General features: G+C 37.5%; 1 protein-coding gene across 1 annotated transcript in view; it reads left to right on the forward strand.

Moving 5' to 3' along the window:
* Positions 1 to 302: 302 nt before the first annotated feature.
* SLC30A8 (solute carrier family 30 member 8) overlaps positions 303 to 17,610 on the forward strand; it is a gene marked incomplete at its 5' end in the record, with an annotated part of 46,684 nt that continues 29,376 nt past the window's right edge. The window contains one exon of the mRNA XM_079142297.1: positions 303 to 373. Coding sequence (XP_078998423.1) covers positions 303 to 373 — 71 coding nt within the window. The remainder of the gene's footprint in view (positions 374 to 17,610) is intronic.

The following is a 17,610-nucleotide window of genomic DNA, read 5'->3' on the forward strand; positions in this document are numbered from 1 at the left end:
CTCACACGCACACACACACCACACACACACACACACACACATACACACATACACTTCATATGATCCCACCTGCAAGTCTCCTAGGGAGGCAGTTTCTGTGGCCAGGTGATGTTCCAAGGAGGCTGTAATTTTAGCAAATCTACCAAGAAGATTGATGGGGGAGGCCCCTTAATTTAAGTCCTGGAAGCCTTTTTCTATTTTCTTTGGGAAGTGTGTGAATAATTGCAGTACCGCTTTGTGTCCAAAACTGGACAGTGAATCAAACAACAACGTCGAGGACAACAGCGCTAATCCTGGTCACCATGGAGTTTCTTGAAAGAACTTCCCTGGTGAATGACAGAGCCCCTAAGATGTACGCCTTCACCCTAGACAGGTAACAGATACCTGGGTCTGCTTCTTCATTTTCCATGTCTTAAATACTCAACAAATGCCCCGATACTGTTGTTTCTGAGTGGTAAACCTTTGTTTTACAACTTGGGGTCATTTTGGAACATTTTAGAAAACAACTGATTGACTCATATAATACCTATGCAGAAAAATGCAATATTCTATATAGCTGATTTGATTCCTTAAAATCTATTAAGTGCATAAAGAAAACATTTTTTTTTATTCTCTAGTTTTTCTTACAGAAAATAGACATGTACAATCTAGTATGTTTCCTTTTCATTCTCTCAATTACTCCCACTTTTAAGATACATAATAAAATTAATAAGTTGTATTTAGAAAAAAATTAAGACTTTACTACAATAGATGAAATTAGGTTATATTTATCATAATATTATTTTATATCTATAGATATAGAAATTATTGCAAAATTTAATGTTCTACATATTTTCAATGCCTTCTAATATCTCCCACAGTGCTATATGCAATATATTTGTTCATTTTTTACATATTCAACAAATTTTTATTGAATATACCTGTGCTAAATTCTGGATGTATAATAGAAAAGAAAGTATTCCTGGTGCTAGGTTCTGTCCTCTTGAAACTTTAGAGTCTAATGTGGAATACACACAATAAAAGGCAATTAAAAATAGCCTGCTAGGGTCATTGGATGAGACTACATCAAGGGAACGTAGGTCCTGGTTGAATTTTAGCTTCAGAGAACTATTTTCCCCCCAGAAATAACAGTCTAAGGACTGAAAAATAAAATGGAATTGGAGGAAGTTCGGGGAATCCTATGTAATATGCAGGATTAGGGAAAGTTTACCAAACTGAGACCATGACACAGTAAAGATAGAGATGTGTGAGAAAGAGATTTTGGTGTACTAAGGAAGATCAATCAAAATGAAATGCATTCAGTATATACAAATGAATAAATTAACATCTGAAACGAATTCACCTTGGGAACAGAATTTGAGAGAATACTTACCCATTAATAACATTAGTAATGCTTTTGTTTGTTTCCTGGGACCAAATTAATATTATAAAGAGTAACAATATATGTTTGATAGCATCAAATATTTTAGTAACTGCAGAGCAATTTGTTGCCTAAAGGACATTTATGAGTTTGCTTTTAAAAGAGTATAAAACAAAGAATCTAGCACCTGTACTATGTCACACTGGAAGAGCTATTTCTTAGACAATAAAATGAGAGGTGATTTATTGTGGTCATGAACACCAAAAACAAAGCCTCATGTTAGGTCAGGTAGAAATTTGGGTGACAAGTTTTTAACACTAAGGACACTGCTAAGAGAGCATCTCTATGTCATAGAAGCCACAATATTTCTTTCCTCGTTAAAATAGACTATTATCGCTCTGTGGTGCATGCACATACACACACATACACACAAACACAAAGCCAATTATAATTCTCATTCTTCTCATCAATGGACATGGTTTATAGAACATAGTATTTTTCAAAGTCATCTTTATTTGCTGGTTGAATAAAAAGATTAAATGTAGGAATGATTTATCCTGCTCCTTCTTTCTATCAGGTAGGCAACTGAATAGCAGAGTTAGCAAATGCTTTCCTTAAGGTCAGATGGTTCAGTATGGCAGAGCTGAGACATGACCCAGGCCCTCTGTCAGTCTAGGGATCCCTTTCATCTGCACCTGCATGTCCATCATGTGCCCTCTGCATCCTTAATCCAGGTCCTCCAGAAGTCATGTGCACCTCAGTTATCGTGCTCACTTCCTTTCCTCACTTCTTCCATCTCCTTTGTCATGTATTTTGCTCTGTCTCTATTTAATAAATGAGTGTGTTCCTTCATATTCCTTCTCTTTTCTCCTTCCTTTTCTTTCCTTCTATTCATCACTAGATTTCTATTTAATTTTTACCTACTGTTAAGTAATCTGGAGGAAAACTTACCATCTACTTCCGCAAAGGGTGTGTTTCATGTATCTGTTGCTATCCAGCAAACTACCCCCAAACATAGTGACTTGAACAACGCTTCATTTTACTACTCACAATTCCGTGGTTTGGAAATTGGGCAGAACTCCATGTGTAGTCAGCTGGCTTTGCCCAGGAGGCTACATTCTGCTGGTGTCTAGGCTGGACAAGGAGGTCCAAGATGGCTCCACCTGCATGCCTGGGGTCTTTGTGCTGGCTTTTGCCTGGGGTCTTTTTTCTTCTTCCCATGGCTTCTCTCTCTTTATGGGGACTCACTTTATCAGGTTAGCCTGCGATTCTTTACATGGCAGTGCAGGGTAGCAAGAAAGCAACTGTGGACATCAGCTGCTCTCAGATGGTCTAGACCCAGTACTGGCACAGCATCATTTCGCCACACTTAATGGGTTAAAGCAAGTCTCAAGATCCAGATTCCCGGAGTGGGTCAAAAGATTCTACCTCCAGGTGGTATGTACAGACAGGATGAAAAATTGTGGGCAGTCATTTTATACACATTTTTTATCACAAGAAAGCATAATAGTGGGCCCTGCAGGTACCAAGAACACTATTGTGCACTCTTCAATTTCTTCTCAATTCCTGGTTCAGTGATGGGATTCATGGTAGCAAAATGATATTTGTATAAAAATGACATACATGATTGATTTGTTTTTCTTGGTACTGGTGGGAGGAATAGGGTTTCTCTTTTTCTCAAGTTATATGATAAAGGCATGCAGGGAAGCAAGGGCAGGGACTGCTGGTAGGGATAAACCGCTGGAATCTTTTCAACAACAATTTAACTGGTAAAAATTTATATTATCTATCCATTTTATCTATCTATCTTAAGGATATGCAGAAAGTAAAAAACTACTTATTCAAGAAAACCTAATAAGTCTCAGTGAGAAGTGAGAGTTAGGGGCATTTGAATTAGGACCTGTCTATTACCTCCTTCCTTCCAAAAGTTCAGCATGAAGGTAGCTGTGTTCTGAATTATTTTTTTTTTTTTTTTTTTTTTTTTTTTTTTTTTTTTTTTGTGGTACTGGGGATCAAACTCAGGGCCTTGTGCTTGCGAGGCAAGCACTCTACCAGCTGAGCTATCTCCCTAGTCCTGTGTTCTGAATTGGTATAGCCAAAAGACAGGGATCCCCCTCCTCCCAGCTTCTAATTAAAGGCTATAGTTCATCCTTGGAAAAAAAGGCACCTGGAATCACCCATTGCCTCAGATTCATGTTTCAGGACCTCCATGCAAAGTGTATGTGGCAAAAAGGACCAATGTTCCTTTTCTTCACCCAAACCACACTCATAGGGTAAAATGTCTATTCAGTAAGGTTTGGAATATCCCTGTACCAGCTTGCTCATAAAATAGGAGTTCTATTTTAGGGGGCACAAGCAAAGAAGACTAGGTGTTACCATCCTCATTTAGTGCTTCACTTATGGACCAAGAGAGTCACCCCAGCACAGGTAGGTCACTCTCCATCCCACCAGCTCTGGTGCAATGGTGAAAGGGTACAACTCATGGGAAAGACAAGGCATGAGAATAAAGAACCATACGTCTTTCCATTAGAAGATTGATGATACACAAGTTTAAACATCATTGGAAGAAAGAATAGAGATTTTGAAGCATAAGGGTGCTAATTGAAAACAACAGAGAGTTTGAGAATGTTGAGCAATTATGGGTAGACTGGTTACTGTGTGATAGTAACAAGCTGAAGGTAGAAATAGATAGACATTTAACAGAGGTGGACTAGGAAGGACAAAGATAAGAAGATTCCTTCTGGACTTGTTGCTAACCTCAAAAGTTGTTCTCAAAATACCCCTAAAATAGTCTGTTATTAAAAGTTCCTCTGAAATTCATACATTGAAACCTGAATGCCCAGTGGGACTAACTTAGAGATAGAGACCCCAAAGAATGAATTAAGGTTAAATAAGGTTGTAAAAGTGGGCCTTCATCTGAGAGGATTAGTGTTCTTATAAGAAGAGAAACCAGAGAGGTCATTCTGTCTTCCTTCTGTACATATATACTGAGGAAATCTCTGTGAAAACACAACAAAAAGGCAGACATCTACAAACCATACTGTGAGAAAGTAAAATTCTGTTATTTAAGTCACCCTATCTGTGGTATTTTGTTATAGCATCTTACCGACTAATATAAGGCCCAAATTTATTGAAACGTTTTGTGTCTCAGGGCATTGTTGAAAACAGTGGAGTAGTCATGAAGCAATTAAAGAAGCCAGAAACTGAGTGTAATACCAATATAGGCAGAGTAATCAGAAGCTTAATACTTAGGCCATAGGAAGAAGCAGCCAAAGTGAACACAACCAAAATAGTCACCACCCCCAGGGAATGAAAAAATGGTAAGGATGACTATAATGTGCCCAATGTTATGCCTAAGAGGAATGACAAGAGAGTCTGCAGATAGAGAAAAGCCAGAGAAAATAGATTCCACTATCCTAGACAAGTCAAGACACTAAACAAATAAATAAGTAAACAGTAGTAAAAAGAAATAAAGAATCAGTATTCAGAACTACCACAATATACTATTAAAAATTTCTAGTTTTCAACAAAATTTCATGAGATGCAAAACAACAGGAAATAAACAACCTATATATGGTAAAAAGCTAGGCACAGAAACCATCTTTAAGGGGGCCCAGATGTTAGATTTGGAATTCAAAGATTTAAAGCAAATATTATAAATATACTAAAAGCATTAAAGGAAATCATGTTTAAGGATTTAAAGATAGATGTGACCCTAATGCTAGAAGATAACAATGAAGAGATAATAGGATTTAAAAAAAATGTAAAAAATGGAAATTCTCATATTTACATGTATAATAAATGAAATTTGAAATATTGCTATAGGGGCCTAACAGTAGAACTCTTCTACTGGCAGAATGCAACATTAAAAAGAATCAGTGATCTTGAAAATAGAGCAATAGATATTAAATAGCATAAAGATCAAAGAGAAGAATAAGTATTGAAAAGAAGTTAACAGAACCACAGGGAAATATGTTATGGAATTTAACATTAATGTATGCATAATAGGAATACCAGAAGGAAACTGAGAAAGGAGCAGAAAAATATTTAAAGCAATAATGGCTGAAAGCTTTTAAAATTTCGTAGATACTAATGTAAATAATAATGATGTTCAATGTACTCCAAGAAAAAACAACTAAACATATCTATACCCTGACTTTCCATAGGAAATAATCATTGAAAGTAAAACACAAAGAGAATATCTTGAAAGCAGTTTCAAGAGTCACCATAATGTGACTTTTGTTTCATCTTATTGAGACAACAGTGTCTCTATAAGATTAAAATCAATTTCTCCCAGAAACAAGAATAGAAGACAGTGGGATGCCATATTCAAAGTGCTGAAATTAAAAAACAAAACACAGCAAGACAAAAAAGCAAAGAACTGTATTGACCAATGATGTCCAGCAAGACTTTCTAAATAAAAATCTAAATAAATGCCTAAATAATTATCTCAATAAAAATGAAATAAATACAAAATAAATCTGTTGCTAACATCAGTTTGTGAGAAATAGTAAAGAAGTGGTAAAATAAATAGTAAAAAAAAAAAAAGTGACACCAGACATTAACGCAAGTCAACATGCACACACACATACACACACACACAAATGGCATCAGCAAAATTAACTATGTAGGCAATTATAAAAGACAGCATATTTAGTGTCCTTTCATTTTTATTTTATTTTTTATTTATTTATTTATTATTTAAACAAATGGTATACATGTTGTTTCTCTATTTGTACATGGAGTAAAGGCATACCATTTGTGTATTCATAAATTTACATAGGGCAATGTTTGATTCATTCTGTTATTTTTTTCCCTTCCCCCCCAACCCTCCCACCCATCTTTTCCCTCTATACAGTCCTTTCTTCCTCCATTCTTACCACCCTCCTTATCCCTAACCCTAAACCTAACCCTAACCCTAACGCTAACCACTCCTACCCCCCATTATATGTCCTCATTTGCTTATCAGTGAGATCATTCGTCCTTTAGTTTTTTGAATTGGCTTACCTCACTTAGGATGATATTCTCCAATTTCATCCATTTCCTGCAAATGCCATAATTTTATCATTCTTCATGGCGGAGTAATATTTCATTGTATATATATGCCACATTTTCCTTAACCATTCATCAACTGAAGGGCATCTAGGTTGGTTCCACAATCTGGCTATGGTGAATTGAGCAGCTATAAACATTGATGTGGCTATATCTCTGAAGTGCTGATTTTAAGTCGTTTGAGTATAGGCCAAGGAGTGGGATAGCTGGGTCAAATGGTGGTTCCATTCCAAGCTTTCTGAGGACTCTCCATACTGCTTTCCAGAGTGGCTGCACTAATTGGCAACCCCACCAGCAATATATGAGTGTACCTTTCTCCCCACATCCTCGCCAACACCTATTGTTGCTTGTGTTCTTGATAATCGCCATTCTATTGGGGTGAGATGAAATCTTAGGGTAGTTTTGATTTGCATTTCTCTTATTACTAAAAATGTTGAACATTTTTTCATATAACTGTTGATTGCTTGCACATCTTCTTCTGTGAAGTGTCTGTTCATTTCCTTAGCCCATTCATTGATTGGATTATTTATATTATTGGTGTAGAGTTTTTTGAGTTCTTTATATTCTGGAAATTAGCACTCTATCTGAAGTATGAGTGGCAAAGATATTCTCTCACTCTGTAGGCTCTCTCTTCACATTACTGATAGTTTCCTTTGCTGAGAGAAAGCTTTTTAGTTTGAATCTATCCCAGTTGTTGATTGTTGCTTTTACTTCTTGTGCTTTGGGAGTCATGTTAAGGAAGTCTGATCCTAAGCCAACAAGTTGAAGGTTTGGACCTACTTTTTCTTCTATAAGATGCAGAGTCTCTGGTCTGATTTCGAGGTCCTTGATCCATTTTGAGTTGAGTTTGTGCAGGGTGAGAGATAGGGATTTAGTTTCATTCTGTTGCATATGGTTTTCCAGTTTTCCCAGCACCATTTGTTGAAGAGGCTATCTTTTCTCCATTGCATATTTTTGGCACCATTGTCTAGTATGAGAAAATTGTATTTATTTGGGTTTGTGTCCATGTCCTCTATTCTGTACCATTGATCTACCTGTCTATTTTGGTACCAATACCATGCCGTTTTTGTTACTATTGCTTTGTAATAGAGTTGAAGATCTGGTATTGGGATACCCGCTGCTTTGCTCTTTCTACTGAGGATTGCTTTAGCTATTCTGGGTTTCTTATTCTTCCAGATGAATTTCATAATTACTTGCTCTATTTCTGTAAGGTACATCATTGGGATTTTAATTGGAATTGCACTGAATCTGTATAGCACTTTTGGTAGTATGGCCATTTTGACAATATTAATTTTGCCTATCCAAGAACATGGGAGATCTTTCCATCTTCTAAGATTTTCTTTAATTTCTTTCTTTAGTGTTCCTCAGTTCTCATTGTAGAGGTCTTTCACCTCTTTTGTGAGATTGATTCCCAAGTATTTTATTTTTTTCGAGGCTATTGTGAATGGGGTAGTTTTCCTAATTATTCTCTCCAAAGATTCATCATTTATGTATAAAAATGCATTAGATTTATATGCATTGATCTTGTAACCTGCTACTTTACTGAATTCACTTATGAGTTCTAAGAGTTTTCTGGTGGAATTTCTAGGTTCCTCTAAATATATAATCATGTCATTAGTGAACAGGGATTGTTTGAGTTCTTCTTTTCCAATTCGTATCCCTTTAATTTCTTTGGTTTGTCTAATTGCTCTGGCTAGAGTTTCAAGGACAATGTTGAATAGAAGTGGTGAAAGAGGGCATCCCTGCCTGGTTCCAGTTTTTAGGGGAATGCTTTCAGTTTTTCACCATTTAGAATGATATTGGCCATGGGCTTGGCCTAGATGGCCTTTACAATGTTAAGGAATGTTCCCACTACCCCAATTTTTCCTAGTGTTTTGAGCATGAAGGGATGCTGTATTTTATCAAGTGCTTTTTCTACATCTATTGAAATAATCATGTGATTCTTCACTTTTAGTCTGTTGATATTGTGAATGACATTTATTGATTTCCGGATGTTGAACCAACCTTGCATCCCTGGGATGAAACCCACTTGGTCATGGTGCACTATCTTTTTAATATATTTTTGTATGCGATTTGCTAACATTTTGTTGAGAATTTTTGCGTCGATGTTCATTAAGGATATTGGTCTGAAATTTTCTTTCCTCAATGTGTCTCTGTCTGGTTTAGGTATCAGGGTGATATTGGCTTCATAGAATGAGTTTGGGAGGGCTCCCTCCTCTTCTATTTCATGGAATACTTTGAGGAGTATTGGAATGAGCTCTTCTTTAAAGGTGTTGTAGTACTCGGCTGAGAACCCATCTGGTCCTGGACTTTTCTTTGTTGGTAGGCTTATGATGACCTCTTCTATTTCATTGCTTGAAATTGATTTATTTAAGTTGTTTATGTCCTCGTTCAGTTTAGGTAATTCATATGTCTCTAGAATCTTGATGATGTGTTCGAGGTTTTCTGTTTTGTTGGAGTATAGATATTCAAAATAGCTTCTAATTGTGTTTTGTATTTCACTTGTGTCTGTTGTGATATTTCCTTGTTCATTCCGAATTTTAGTAATTTGAGTTTTCTCCCTCTTTCTCTTTGTTAGTGTGGCTAAAGGTTTATCAATTTTGTTTATTTTTTCAAAGAACCAACTATTTATTCTGTTAATTTTTCCGATTGTTTCTTTTGTTCTAGTTTCTTTGATTTCTGCTCTGATTTTAACTATTTCCTGTCTTCTACTACTTTTGGTGTTGGTCTGCTCTTCTTTTTCTAGGACTTTGAGCTGTAGTGGTAAGTCGTTTATTTGTTGATTTCTACTTCTTTTGTTGAATGCGCCCCATGAAATAAATCTTCCTCTAAGTACTGCTTTCATAGTGTCCCAGAGATTTTGATATAATGTGTCTTTGTTCTCGATTACTTCTAAGAATTTTTTTATTTCCCTCCTGATGTCTTCTGTTATCTATTCATCATATTATAGTGTATTATTTAATCTCCAGATATTGGAGAAGTTTCTGTTTTTTATTCTGTCATTTATTTCTAATTTCAATCCATTATGGTCTGATAGAGTACAAGGTAGTATCTCTATCTTCTTGTATTTGCTAACAGTAGCTTTGTGGCATAGAATATGGTCTATTTTAGAGAAGGATCCATGTGCTGCTGAGAAGAAAGTGTATTTGTTCTTTGTTGGATGGTATATTCTATAAATGTCTGTTAAGTCTAAATTGTTGATTGTGTTATTGAGATCTATGGTTTCTTTATTCAATTTTTGTTTGGACGATCTATCCAGCGGTGCGAGAGGTGTGTTAAAATCGCCTAGTATTATTGTGTTGTGGTCTATTTGATTTCTGGAATTGAGAAGGATTTGTTTGACGTACATGGATGAGCCAATGTTCGGGGCATAGATATTTATGATTGCTATGTCTTGCTGATTTATGCTTCCCTTAAGCAGTATGTAATGTACTTCTTTATCCCTTCTGACTAGTTTTGGCTTGAAGTCCACATTATCTGAAATGAGAATGGATACTCCAGCTTTTTTGCTGTGTCTGTGTGCATGGTATGTTTTTTCCCATCCTTTCACCTTTAGTCTATGGGTATCTCTTTCTATGAGATGAGTCTCTTGCAGGCAGCGTATTGTTGGATTTTTCTTTTTAATCCAATCTGCCAATCTATGTCTTTTGATTGATGAGTTCAGGCCATTAACATTCAGGGTTATTATTGTGATATGATTTGTATTCCCAGTTATTTGACACATTTTTGTTTTTTGACATGATTTGGTTTCTCCTTTATTTGGCTATTCCTTTAGGCTATTTCCTCCAGTTGCTGATTGGCATCGTTGTTTTTCATCTCTTCCTCATGGAATATTTTGCTGAGAATGTTCTTTAATGCTGGCTTTCTTTTTGTAAATTCCTTTAGCTTTTGTTTATCATGGAAGGATCTTATTTCATCGTCGAATTTGAAGGTAAGTTTTTCTCGGTATAAGATTCTTGGTTGGCATCCGTTTTCTTTCAGGGCTTGGTAAATGTTGTTCCAGGCCCTTCTAGCTTTTAGGGTCTGGATTGAAAAATCTGCTGATATCTGTATTGGTTTCCCCTGAATGTAATTTGGTTCTTGTCTCTCGTGGCCTTTAAAATTCTGTCTTTATTTTGTATGTTAGGTATTTTCATAATTATGTGCCTTGGTGTGGGTCTGTTGTAATTTTGTATATTTGGAGTCCTATAAGCCTCTTGTACTTGGTTTTCCATTTCATTCTTCAGATTGGGAAATTTTCTGATATTATTTCATTGAATAGATTGTTCATTCCTTTGGTTTGTTTCTCTAAGCCATCCTCAATCCCAATAATTCTTAAATTTGGTCTTTTCATGATATCCCACAATTCTTGTAGATTCTGTTCATGATTTCTTACCATCTTCTCTGTTTGGTTAACTTTGTTTTCAAGATTATATATTTTGTGTTCAATATCTGAGGTTCTGTCTTCTAGGTATTCTATCCTATTGGTTATACTTTCTATGGAGTTTTAACTTGGTTTATTGTTTCCTTCATTTCAAGGATTTCTGTTTGTTTTTTTTTTTTCAGTATCTCTTAACTCTTTATTGAAATGATCTCTTGCTTCCCGTATTTGCTCTTTTAACTGTTGATTGGTGCGATCATTTAATGCCTGCATTTGCTCTTTCATCTCCTCCTTCAATGCCTGCATTTGCTCTTTCATTTCCTCGTTTGCTTCCCTGATTGTTTTAATTATGTGCATTCTGAACTCCCTTTCTGACATTTCTTCTGCTGTGCTGTCATTGGGTTTTATTGATATAGTATCTAGGTTTGTTTGGGACATTTTCTTCCCTTGTTTTCTCATATTGGTCAGATGTCAGTGGGACTCTGTGATATTGCAGATTCCCTCTATTGGCTTATAGTGTCCCTGTAGATTTCCAATATATCACCTCCTAACCTTTAGTAGCCCGAAGTCTTGGAGGAACTTGATAATGCAGTGCTTCAGAAGAAAGCTGCCCTTAGCCCACTACTGGTTCCAGGGCTTGGAGTTAGCTCTGTGTGGAAAGGCTCTCACTGGGGTGCCTGCTCCGTGAAGCTGGCTGTGTGGGAGGAGCCCACCGCTGGAGTGCACACGGCTGCCTGGGGAAGACTCTAGTTGCTCTGCCCTATTCTGAGAAGCTGTCCGAATCCGGGCCTGCCGCCTGGGCCAAGCTTCACCGGGTTGGGGAGACTCACCCCCGTGTCTCTATTTTAGTCTGAGTCTCTCAGTGCCTCCCCTTTTTGAATCCTGGGTTCTGGAGCGAGTGGAGATGCAGTCACCCTCTAGTCCGCCATCTTGGATCGCCCTGTTGAAAAAGCCTGTGGCTGGAGGGGGCAGGGCCGCCTGGAGAGGTCTCTGGCTGCCCTGTCCTGGTCCCAGAGGCTGCTTGTGGGTCAAAGCTCTACGCTGGCTTGGGGATTTGTGGCTGGATCTGTGTAGAAAGGCTCTCACTGGGCGGTCTGCTCCAAGAAGCTAGCCTGGAAAGGTGCTTCCCGCCGGAGGGAGCCGGGCTGCTTGGGGAAGTCCCTGGCTGCCCTGTCCTGGTCCCTGAAGCAACCTGCGGGCCGGAACTTGCTCAGGGACTTGGAGCTGGTTCTGTGCAGAAAAACTCTCACTGGGTTGCCTGCTCCGAGAAGCTGGAGAAGCTGGCTGTGTGGGAGGAGCCCACCGCTGGAGTGCACAGGGCTCCCTGGGGAAGACACTATCTGCCCTGCCCTACTCTGATAAGCCACCCTATTTGGGCCTGCCGCCCGGGCTGAGCTTCCCGGGGGGGGGGGGGGGGGGGGGGGGGGGGGGACTCACCCTGTGGCTCTAATTTAGTCCGAGTCTCTCAATGCCTCCCCTTCTTGAGAGCTTGTTTGGAGGTTCTAGCAGGGGAGCGCAGCTACTCGTATACCCTTGACTGAAGAACAGTCCTCCTCTATCGGGGAAGGTCGTCTTCTTCCACAGAGTGCCCAGCTTTGGGAGGGACGCACATGGAGTGGTGAGGGAGGAAGGGGACACACGCCTAGCCAGCCAGATCAGCCGAATCAACCCTGGCAATCAATGGGGTGACAGATGTCTCAGCCAGATCGCCCTCACATCCTCAGTGCCTCCCCTTCTTGAATCCTGGGTTCTGGAGCGACTGGAGATGCAGTCACCCTCTAGTCTGCCATCTTGGATCGCCTAGTGTCCTTTCTTACCTGATTTAAGGTAACCTGTATCAAATGAAAGGTATTTCATCTTCAAAGAAGTGTACAAATGTATAAGAACACCATCTACCAAATTAAGAAGAAATAGAAAACCTGAGTAAACCTACAAGAAGCAAAAAGGTTGAATTATTAATAAAACTTCACAGAAAGTCCAAGACCAGATGTCTCCACTGATGACTTTTACTCAATATTAAGAGGAGAATTAATATCAGTTGTTCACAAATTCTTCCAAAAAATAGGAAAGAAGTGAACACTTCCCAATTCACTCATGAGGCCAGTACTATGCTAATATCAATAAAAGAATGGAAGCTATTAAATAATTCAAGAAGATATGAATAAGTGAAAAGGGAGTTTTGGGAGTGGAGAAATTTATATTTCTAACACAGAAAATTCTCAAAATTGGGCTGTGCTTGTGGCTCAGTGGTAGAGCATTTGCCTGGCATGTGTGAGGACCTGGGTTTGATCCTCAGCACTGCATATGAATAAACAATTAGATAAAATAAAGGTCCATTGATGACTAAACAATCTTTTTTTAAAAAAAAATTCTCAAAATTGATGGAAGAATTGATAAAATCACAACTAAAATCACAGCTTCCTTTTTTGAAGAAATAAACAAGCTGATCCCATAATTCATATAGAAATGAAAGAGATGTAGAAAAAGTAAAACACTCTCTAAAAAGGATACATTTGGAGGGATTACATATCCTGATTTCAAAAGTTGATACAAAACTACATTATCACAATGGTAATATATTGGCAAAAAGTTTAGACATTTAGAATGGAGAATCCAGAAATAGCCCTTAGGATGTGTGGTCAATTGTTTTTCAATAAGGGTTCCCAAACAATTCAATGATGGAAAATGCCTTCTCAATCAATATTGCTAGAACATCTGGATATCCATATGAAGAAGAATTGACTTCTGTATCTTTCTGACACCTTACTAAGAAATTCATTAAAAATGAATCATAAACCTAAATGTAAAGGCTAAAACTAGAAATCTCCTAAAAGAAACATAGATATAGGACTTGTGGTATAGCTCAACAGGAAAGCATGTGCTTAAGGTACACAAGGCTTGAGTTTGCTCCAACCCCACTAAAATGACCATAAGTATAATCCCTTGTGATCTTGGGTTAGCCTATAGTGTCTTGATACAAATCCAAACCATAGGTGACAACGTAAAATTTACATAAATAGGAGAGCATTGAAATTTAATACTTTATTTTGCAAATAATATTATCAATAAAATTAAACCACAGATTAGGGGACAATATTTCCTAATTATCTGATAAAGGATGTGTATCAGAATATATAAACGATTATAATCATTCAATATTTTAAAGAAAAATAAATGAACTTAAAAATATGTAAAGAATTCAGGTAGACATTTCCCAAGAGATCAATAAATGTATAATAAGCCTGTTAAAAGCACATTAAATAGGCTCAACATAATTAGTCATCAGGGAGATAACAATCAATATCACAATGAGTTATTACTTCATACCCATTAGGATGTTTACACAAAAGAAAAGATAAAATAAAACAATAACAAGTGTTGACAAGGATATGGAAAAATAGGAGTTCTCATATGTTTTATGTGGGAATGTAAAATGATAACAGTGCTTAGAAAGACAGTCTGGTAGTTTCACAAAAATGTTAAACAGTTACTTTGTGACACAAGAATTCCATCCTTAGATATTTATTCAAGAGAAATAAAAAAATTGCATACAAAATTTTATAGCAGTATTATTCATAATTATTCCACTGTACCCCCAAAAGAAAACAACTCAATGTCTATTAACTAACAAATATATGAAATATTATATGTCTATACAATGAAGTATTATTTGGAAGTAAAAACAATGAAATATTTATGTAATAATATTTTCTATATCATGGATGAACCTTGAACACATAATGCTGAATGAAAGAAGCCATTCACCAAAGTGTACATATTATTTCATTCTATTTATGTAAATTGTCCAGAATAAGCAAATTTATAAAGATAGAATGTAATTAGTGGTTGCCTGAAGAGATGGATGTCAAAGGACTGGAAAATTACTGCTAATGGATATGGTGTTTCTTCTTTTGGGTGCTGACCATCCAACTCTGTGAATATGCTGAAAACCATTATGTTATATACATTAAATGGGTCATGGTAGGCGAATTTTATCTTAATAAAGCTGCTAAAAGGAAGGTGGATGATTGGCGAATTTCCAGGACAAGAAGTTACATCTAATTATGTGAACATGTCTATCCCCTGCTCCCTCCAAACTACTTCTTTCTCCCCTTAAACTGCTTCTTTCACATCACTCATTTCATAAGTATTAAGTGAAATATAATCCCAACACATATGTATTGAACATCTACTATGTTTGAGAAAGACTTCCATGTTATGAATGTGCAGAATTATCTCAGGGTAGACGAGGGAAGTGGTTAAGCAGGGGAAATAGAAGCCAAGAAGTGCTAAGGGATCATAGGAATGATGTGTCCCTCAGTGACATTTATTCTCTTTTAGGAATGGAGGGGTCTATCTCCAGGACACATAAAACTTTTGTTGTCACTGGAATTGGCTAGAATAATGGGTGTAGACAAAGGGGAAACAAAACAAATTGTTTTTGATTATTTAAGACTGTTTTTGTCAGTTTTTTTTTTTTTTTCTTCTATGACTAAATGACTTGACCAGAACTATGGTAGAGAAGGAAAAGTTTTATTTGGGGGCTCAGGGTTTCTGAAGTCTCAGTTCATAAGCAGCTGGCTCCATTCCTGGGGACTCGAGGCGAAGCAGAGCATCATGGCAGAAGAGTATGGTGGACAGAAGCAGCTTCATGATGAAGCAGCAGATGAAGCAGCAGAGAGAGAGACTCCACTCGCCAGATATAAAATATATACCCCAAAGGCATGTCCCCAATGATGCATCTCATCCAGGCACATCCTACCTGTCTCTAGTTTTCACTGATTGTATTGAAACTCTCATAACCCAATCATTTCACCTCTAAGCCTTCTTGCTTTGTCTCATACATGAGTTTTTTGGGGACACCTCACATTCAAACCATAATAAAGGCTTATATAAAAGTGCTTATTCCAAAAGTTGTTTTCCAACCCTGTCTACTTTATTCTTTCTGAAGAACAATGGCAATTATGGAATGTGGTTCCATTATTTAAGAACAACTTTAAAAAATATGCACTTACCTTGCTCCAGACACACTTTGAAGTCTTTATATGAATTATTAAATCTCACAGCCACCCCATGAGAGATATGCTATCATGAAGAAATTGAGGCACAGAGAGGTTAAGTAGTTATCTTATGGTCATGATTAGTGAATGGTAAGGCTGGGAGTTCCTATCTGGTGGTGGGATGTCAGCACCCAAGTCCTCAGCCTCCACACTGACTGCCATCTACTTAACCTCATCTCAGCAATCTGTATGCCCATCTTCCTGCTGCTGTAAACAGAAACTTGTGAGCCATCTGTAGGTCCCACCCTTCTCTTATTCCCATTGACTGATGTAGCAGATTAGCAAGCCCTGCCAATTGTATCTCCCAAATATCACTCAACGATGTCTACTTTCCATTTTCATTTTCAGCACATGGGCTGAGCTGCCAGTGTCTTGACCGTAGTCATCTCCTAAAGGATCTTCCTCTTTTGTCCCTCTACATTCCAGCCACCTAGGAAGTACCCAAAGTGCTTTGGAAATGCAAACCACAGAAATTTACTTCCCTGTGCAAAACTTTCCAGCTGTTTCCATTTGGCTCCTTCTTGCTGCCCTGACTTTTCTTCCTGGCCAATAGACAGAAAAGCATCCCTCCATAGCCCCTTCTGCCATGATGTTCTTCCTTATCTTGGGCCCAGAGCAATGGTGTCAGCTGACAATGGACTGAACCTCTGAAACCATGAGCCAAAAACAACTTTTCCTTTGTTCTTGATAGGTATTTTGGTCACAGTGACACAAAGCTGACAATAAAATGCTGCAGGAGCCAACAATATACTTTCCTTTCTGTTCAAGATAACCTTCTGAGCAAGAGAATACGATTCCTGAGGAGCCAACAATATCCTCTCCTTTCTGTTCAAGCTAACCTTCCTGAGCAAGAGAATACCATTCCTGCCTTTGGGCATTTGCACCAACGATGCCCTCTTCTTATGGTATTCTTTGCTCACAGAGGTCTTCTGATCATCCTTTCACTGGCTGCTAAGACATGACTTCCCTAGAGGGGCCTTTCCCTGCCTCTTCCTTTTGAGTAGCTATTGCACAGCATTGACTACAGATAACAACTGTGTCATGTATTCTAAAAGCTAGAAGAAAGGATTTTGAATGTTTTCACCATAAAGAAATAATAAAAGCTTGAGGAGATAGTTATGTTTAACCTGATTTGAACATTTTGAAAAGTATTCAAGCATCAAAACATCAGGTTGCCACAATAATATGTCTAATTTTTTTTTGGTTTTAGTTATAAGTTAAAAATATTTTAAATTAAAAAAACAAGTGTCTTCCTCTTCAGCTTCCCAGTCTCTGTCCATTATACATAGCCTCTGTTACCATTAACCCAGTTACTGCTTCTCTCTATTTGCTGGGTATAAACTCTTTCATCTGAATCTTCGCTATCTCAGAGGATACAGTATCATTAGCTCCTCTGGGAGTGAGGGCACATCTTAAGCATGCAACAAGTGTCGTCGAATGAATAAATGAAGTGCTGGAAAATGCATGGTGAGATTGAGGCCTTTTTCCCCTTTTCTGACAGGAATAGTGATTTGAGGTTCTTGGGAGAAGTAATGAGAAAATGAAAAAGCACGTGCAGTCATATCTTATATAGTGAAAACAAGAGGGTAAAAAATAATATTATCAACTCCATTTCAGAGATATGAAAGCAAATGGGTTTAACTTCTATCACCAAAGATAAGATAAAAACAAAATTAAAAACCTACCCAAGATTATACAAATAAAGCCTCATTTCCTAAATCCTATTTTAACAGACAGACTTAGTTCAAGGCTACTTGCACAAATTTTTCTGAAGTTTC

The sequence above is a fragment of the Sciurus vulgaris genome (genome assembly GCF_902686455.1).
Source record: "Sciurus vulgaris genome assembly, chromosome: 1".
Lineage (NCBI taxonomy): Eukaryota > Metazoa > Chordata > Mammalia > Rodentia > Sciuridae > Sciurus > Sciurus vulgaris.